Genomic DNA, 7,409 nt, shown 5'->3' with positions numbered 1-7,409 from the left:
CTTAATTTTAAATTTTTTTTACCAATCAAATATAAAAAAAATAGTTTTCCTCCGTACCAAACACACTTGGATGGAGTACTATTTTCTTTTTCTTTAAATCACCATTTGTATATCTCTTGTATAATTTTTTATTCATAGTCAAGCTGACAGATACAAGTATACAACAACCTCATAATTTCTGCTATTATTTGCAAGACTTGCTGCACGAGTCTTTCCAGTTGACCCACCTACACACATGCCCAAAGCTCCCATTTTTTCAAAAAAAAAAAAAAAAAAAAAAAAAAAAACATAAAAGAGTGGTCTTTAACTAGAATACAAAAATAGCAAGTTGCCTGGAAGCAATTTCAACTTTGAACCATCAAAATTTCCATAAAGAAAAACCAAACTTTAAGAAGAATTACCAAAACCCCAGTTGCCTGGAAGCAACTTCCATTTTGGTTGTTCAAGATTTCCATAAAAGAGTGAACTTTTCAGTAGAATTCAAGAACCCCAAGTTGCCAAAAGAAGCATTTTTCCTTCAAGATTTCTATAAAAGAGTGAACTTTAAGAAGAATTCAAGAACCCCAAGTTGCTAAAAGAAGCAATTTTTACTGTGATTTTACAAAGATTTAGCTATGAAGAAAGGATCTTTTGCTCCTAATCTTAAACTTTCTCTTCCACCTCCTGATGAAGTTAATCTCTCCAAATTCCTGTAATATCTCTCTCCATATATGTGTGTTTTTTGTGTGTGTGTGTGTGTAAATGTCTCCAAGATTATATTTTTATCCTAAATTCATATCAACTAAAATAAATAAATTGTGCAGTGGTATTGTGTGTCTACTATCCTAAGATCCACTTCTTATATCTCTTCTTTTTGTGTCTCTTTTGCTATGCTTATACATGTGTGTGTGTGTGTGAATATCTCCAAGATTATATTTTTATGCTAAATTCATATCAACTGCTAAAAACAAAAGTTTGTGCAGTGGTATTGTGTTTCGACTAACCTAAGATCCACTTATTATATCTCTTATTTTTGTGTCTGTTTATCTATGCTTATATGTGTGTGTGTGTGTAAATGTCTCCAAGAATATATTTTTATGCTAAATTCATATCAACTAATAAAAAACAAAAGTTTGTGCAGTGGTATTGTGTGTCTTTTAACCTAAGATCCACTTCTTATATCTCTTATTTTTGTGTCTCTTTTGCTATGCTTATATATATATATATATGTGTGTGTGTGTGTGTGTGTGTGTATGTCTCCAAGAATATATTATTATGCTAAATTCATATCAACTAAAAATTAAAAAGAAATTGTGCAGTGGTATTGTGTGTCTACTAACCTAAGATCCACTTCTTATATCTCTTATTTTTGTGTCTCTTTTGCTATGCTTATGTATTTTGATGATTTTCCTTTTTTGGGATTGTTTTGTATAGGACTGAATCGGGGACATTTAAGGATGGGGATCTTTTGGTGAATAGAGATGGAGTTCGAATTGTCTCGCAGAGTGAAGTTGCAGCTGTGGGTTTGATTGAATTGCTTTTTATCGCATCTTACTATTTAACTTGCCATAGGAATTTTTAGGTTTGAATTACTCAAATGTTTAGCTAACAGCTTTAAATGCACAAAGAATTCAAATTTTTGAATGCGTATTCGTAACCAGCTTATAAAGAAATTGAAATGCAAGCTAAATTAGAGGGATCTGAATATATTGAGCTGCTCGTTGGAATCCTGATATTAAAGCTGTCATTGGGAACTCATCTTATATGAAGGGTCCAAATTGTAACTTAAGCATTTAAATCTAGACCTGGAAATATATTTTATATAAGCAATACCAATCAGTTGGGACTCAGTTTTAATCACATTAGTATGTTTACTTTAAGTCCAACATTTGATAGGAGTCTTTTAGTCTTGTTAGGTATTTATATGCCGGTATAAAATGCAGAGAACTTCTAGTGCTAGAGCAACTACCCTTTTTTTAATAGTATTGGACTGTGACGGGCTTAAATGGAGTGACAAGGATAGTCAATCATTTAGCCGACACCAACTTGCTTGGAATTGAGTGTAGTAATCCAGACCGGACATTTTGTGTTTTACATCTTCATTTGTATGTACTTTTGCAATCAATTCCAACTATCATGGCGTATTTATTCAGGCATTTGCAATTTTTTCTTCAGCCTACAGTTATACAGCCATCAGACAACCAGTTATGCTTAGCTGATTTTGAAGCAGTTAAAGTTATTGGAAAGGGAAATGGTGGTATTGTGCGGCTGGTTCAGCATAAATGGACTGGGCAGTTTTTCGCTCTCAAGGTATATATGGCTTCCATCTCTATTCTGCTTATCTTGGTTGTTGGTGATTCCTTTGACTAGCAGCAGATTGTTTACATATCAGTTTGATATGTTTCAATAATTTGGTGAGATAGTCCTTTTAAAAAGATTGACTCTTGAAATCCGAATGGTGCCACGTAAATTGGGACAAAGGGAGCCCTTCTTTCACACTCAAGCCTTGAATTCTTGATTGCATAAGCAGGGGAAGAAGGATGATTAGTTCTTTGCAATGCTGATGGAGGGGTTTGTCTACTGGACAATCCTTCAGCAGATGTCAACAGATCTTTAATTATCAGAGTTTTATTCACTTAAATATTTTAAATAAATGTCACCTGCGACCTCCATCAATCTACTGGCTGAACTGTTTTTCAACTTACTGTGTTCGGACTACCTTAAAAGATTTGTCCTCTAAGGGTGTGTTTGGTATGAAGGAAAATGTTTTCCAGGAAAATAAGTCGGTTTTTTACTTATTTTCTTGTGTTCGGTAGGTAAACAAAAAATATTATCCTAAAAGCACTTATATATAATCTGAAAAAATGCTATGGGTGGTGGGGGTGGGGGGTACGGGTGTGGGGTGTTGGGGATGGGGGCTACGGCGGTGGGTGAAGATGAGGTGTCTTGGAGGGTGGGGAGAACACAATCAATGTGGAATGCCACGTATGGAACTTGTTTTCCCTACTTCCACTAGGGAAGTCACTTTTTCATTTTTAAGGACTTGTTTTCCTAGGAAAAAATGTTTTCCAAAAATTTTGACCAACCGAACATGGGAAAATTGGAAGAAAATGTTTTCCTCCATACCGAACACACCTTAAATGAATAAATGCATTAAGTTTCTCTGGTGTCTGATTTTTCATGTGCATATCACTGCCTCCTTATTTTACCAACTATACTTTCTTGTTTCCCATTATGACCAGCAGTTTTCTTTCATCCAGGTTATTCAGATGAATATTGAAGAGTCCATGCGCAAGCATATAGCTCAAGAACTGAGAATTAATCAGTCATCCCAGTGTCCATATGTTGTCGTATGCTATCAGTCATTCTTTGATAATGGTGCTATCTCAATCATTTTGGAGTATATGGACGGTGGCTCCCTAGCAGATTTTCTGAAAAAAGTCAATACGATACCCGAACGGTATCTTGCTGCCATCTGCAAACAGGTAGCCAGTGAACAATTTGAATTCCGCAAGAAAGAATTTGTTCAAGTACTAATGTTATCAACCTTGTTCCTTTACCAATTAGGTTCTCAAAGGCTTGTGGTATCTTCATCATGAGAAGCATATTATTCACAGGGATTTGAAACCTTCGAATTTGCTAATCAATCACAGAGGTGATGTCAAAATCACCGACTTTGGTGTGAGTGCAGTACTGGCAAGCACATCTGGACTGGCTAATACCTTTGTCGGCACGTACAACTATATGTCTGTGAGTATCTGCATTCTGATTTGTAAAAGCGAGTAGGCAATTCTTACGAGAAAATGACAAAAATGATCCCTTATGTTCGAGGGTAGGTGCAAAATAGTCCTTTACGTGTGCACTTAATAAGTTCGGTCTTTTATGTTTGCCAAAAGCTACACTTTGTCTCCGTCAAATATTTACCGAACTATGTTAGATTTGACGGGAACTATGAAAAAAGGAAATTAGCGGAAATTCACATTAAGAGGTACAATTTTTGTAGTTTCTGCTATTTTTTATTTTTAGAGTTTGGTGCAGCTTTCCAAGTTGTAATTTTTGCTTTTTTTTTTTTTTTCCTCTAAATTATTTTTTTAGTGTACAATGTAGTTTTTGGTGTTGCATATTTTAGGATTTGATGGGATTCTTTTCATGTTTTATAATGAAATCTTTTTTTCATATTTACTGTCAAATCTAACAGACAAAGTTCTGTAAAATTTGACGGAGTGTAAAAATGTTAAACTTTTGGCAAACTTGAAGGACCAAAACTGTTAAGTGCATACTTAAGGGACTATTGTGAACCTACTCTCAAACATAAGGGACAATTTTTGTCATTTTCTCTAATTCTTAGTCATAAATAAGACAGAAATATTTTTCTACAACTTTATTAGTACAATCTTGCATATGGTAAAAACCTCCAAGTTGCTGATGTTCTGTTGTCTGCTACAGCCAGAGAGAATTTCAGGAGGTGCCTATGGTTACAAAAGTGACATTTGGAGCTTGGGTTTAGTTTTGCTCGAGTGTGCAACAGGTCATTTCCCATATACCCCACCCGAGGGAGATGAAGGATGGGTTAATGTTTATGAACTTATGGAAACTATAGTTGACCAACCAGCACCTTGTGCACCTCCTGACCAATTTTCTCCTCACTTCTGCTCATTCATATCTGCATGGTAAGCACCTATAGTTTCAGATTCAGCTTACTTCCAAATCTACAATCCTCATTAGATTTGAGCTGGCAATGTAGTTATGTAGAGAAAATGATCAAAATGGTCCCTTAAGTACCAAATGTGCAGTTTTGGTCCTTTAAGTCTGCCAAAACGGAGCACTTTTGGTTTCCGTCAAATATTTACCATACTCTGATTGTTAAATTTAACCAAAACTGCAGAAATTCTTTTTAACCAAAAACACAAGAAATTCCCATCAAAATTCCAGAAACCGCAACTCAAAAGACTACACCTGACACAAAAATAGACCAAAAATAATAGAAATTGCACCTCAAAAAGTTGCACTAGACTCGTGAAATAGACCAAACATAACATAAACTACAAAATATGTACTTCCAAATCTGAGTTCCCATTAAATATTTTCATTTTCACAGTTTCAAATTAAATTTAACAATCAAACTATGGCAAATATCTGACAGAGATCAAAAGTGCTCACTTTTGGCAAACTTAAAGGACCAAAACTGCTGAAGTGATACTTAAGAGACTATTTTGAACCTACCACCAAAGATAAAAACCATTTTTGTCATTTTCTCCTGTCTAGAACTATTAATCCGATTGCCATATGAGTGTCTGCTAGATGTTGTTTTTCTGGTTTGGTGGCTCATTACACAATAACTTGTTTCAGTGTCCAGAAGGACCGGAATGACAGATTGTCAGCAAATGAACTCATGGTAGGTGAAAATCACTTTTTTTTTGTCTTTCTCGAGGTTTGTGTATTGATCAATTACTAATTTAGTGGCTGTTTTGGGATTCATGAAATACAGAGTCACCCTTTCATCACCATGTACGATGACCTGGATGTTGATCTTGGATCTTACTTCACATCCGCAGGACCTCCATTGGCAACACTCAATGAGCTATAATTGGTATGTTTGCATAAAACTTTGTTGATTCATTTTCACATCCTCGGTAGTTTACTCCTTTTGTAGCTTTTACAAAAGAAATTAATTTAAGGCAGGAAATTCTTATGTGTCTTTTATAAGTATACTCTACTATATATTTGAGGGTCTTTGGTGCAAATTTTCTTTTCTCTTGGTCTGGAAACATGGGTAAGGAATAGTGATCGCAAAGAAACCAATTCGTAAAATCATAGACCACCTTTCATACGTAATAAATGAAATCATAGTGAAAAGTAAAAAGCAATAGCTCAACTTCTTTCTGGGGAGAGAGGGTAAAAGAAAAAAGATAAGTCAGAAAAGGATCACCCTCTCAGATTCATCTCAAGAGCCTCAGCATCTATATCAACAATCTATTCAACATCGTAACTGTTGCAGATAACTATTACTGTATGCAATAATTTATGAACAGGAAAAGAAAAAGAGAACTGTATCAGTGCTGCCACTGATATCTAAGCCCTGCATTTGCTTCTTCTTCCCCCCCCCCCCCCCCCCCCCCCCCTCAATCTATAGATGTACTTGTTCTGTAGAATCGGCAACTTCAATCCCTCTATTCTACTTGGTTTTGTTTTTTCATGAGGGGCAAATACTGTATAGCTTGTTTTGGCTCGATTATAAATTTGTTTTCATCCAACACATTCTTGTAGTAAATGAATATGTACACTGGCATTAGAGAGCAAAATGCCTAGAAGGAAAAAATTAGAAATGAATTCTTAAAATCCCTATTCCAGAAACTCCTTTATTGTTTTTGAAACTGGAATCTTTAAATATGATGCTGCTTCATCGTTTCACAAGTTTGGTTTAGCCTCTCAATATTCTCTCATAAACTGTATATTGTTACTCATACAAACTCCTTGCCAGTGTCTGGCTTTTGACAATTTATCATGAAAGAAAATGGTGAATTTTTTTTCTATAAATATTTGTTTGTTTGTCCCCTTCACTGGATTTTCTGTTACTACTCAGATCTTACTTTAAAGTCATGATTAATCGTCCTCGTTTATTGTACTTGTGCTCATTTTTTTTTTTTTGATTTGTTTCATTTCACTTATATATGTAACTGAAAGAGCTTCAGAATCTTTTCTACTGGTGTGATTTCAGTGATTATATTGTGACGAGCCTTGTAATGTATGTGCAGTTCTTTATCCAGTCTGATATTTCCAAGATTGCAATTGTATCCTATTGCCCAAAATGGCTTTTAGGTGTGCCATTCCTAAAACTTATTTGACTTCTTATTCTCACAGGTTTTCTAGAATGCCTTGCAAGTGATGGTCATGAACCAGAACTTTGGCCAAGTAGCTTTTCTAATTGTGAGTTTGTGACGTTCCAAAAATTAAAAGCCTTTTAAGGAGGTGTCGAGAACCAAGTGAAGCAGATGCAGCCATAATTGTACGTCTCAAGCTTGTGTTAGGTAGCGTTGGGAGTGTAACTATGACATTTTCTGTTAATATATTATATTCAAGGGGAACAAGTAGTCCAGATATCCCTCTTCATATGCGTCATTTTGACATTAATCCTTGGTGCAAGTGTTTTGGTTTACAATTTGACCTCTATCTTGTGGCACATAAACTTGTTTATTGTTAGTGTTGAATTGATTGTAAAATTATTGAGCTCTCATTTCTCCTAATGATCAATTTAGAGACCTTTTAATGAATCAATTTTGTTTTCTATATTGAAGTTTTGCATGTAGAATATGGAAATTTTTGCATGTAGAATATGGAAATTAAGGGCAGTATTTAAGGATATCAGAACACTAAAAGTTCTCGTGAAGCATATTAAATCAATCATTCAACTAGAATATTTTTTAGTCATA

The 7,409-nt window shown here is 34.8% G+C and overlaps 1 protein-coding gene across 1 annotated transcript; it reads left to right on the top strand.

The window, feature by feature from the left end:
* Positions 1–242: 242 nt before the first annotated feature.
* On the top strand, positions 243–7,250 carry LOC132636897 (mitogen-activated protein kinase kinase SIPKK). Its single transcript, XM_060353968.1, has 9 exons — positions 243–691; positions 1,414–1,498; positions 2,155–2,289; positions 3,240–3,464; positions 3,547–3,729; positions 4,426–4,649; positions 5,329–5,374; positions 5,468–5,569; positions 6,841–7,250. Exons 1-8 carry the CDS (start codon positions 615–617, stop codon positions 5,564–5,566), a joined length of 1,074 nt encoding a protein of 357 aa, XP_060209951.1. The 5' UTR covers positions 243–614; the 3' UTR covers positions 5,567–5,569; positions 6,841–7,250.
* Positions 7,251–7,409: the final 159 nt, after the last annotated feature.

This window comes from Lycium barbarum, chromosome 4, assembly GCF_019175385.1.
Source record: "Lycium barbarum isolate Lr01 chromosome 4, ASM1917538v2, whole genome shotgun sequence".
In the NCBI taxonomy this organism is placed as follows: Eukaryota; Viridiplantae; Streptophyta; class Magnoliopsida; order Solanales; family Solanaceae; genus Lycium; species Lycium barbarum.
This window is presented reverse-complemented; position numbering and strand designations above follow the sequence as displayed.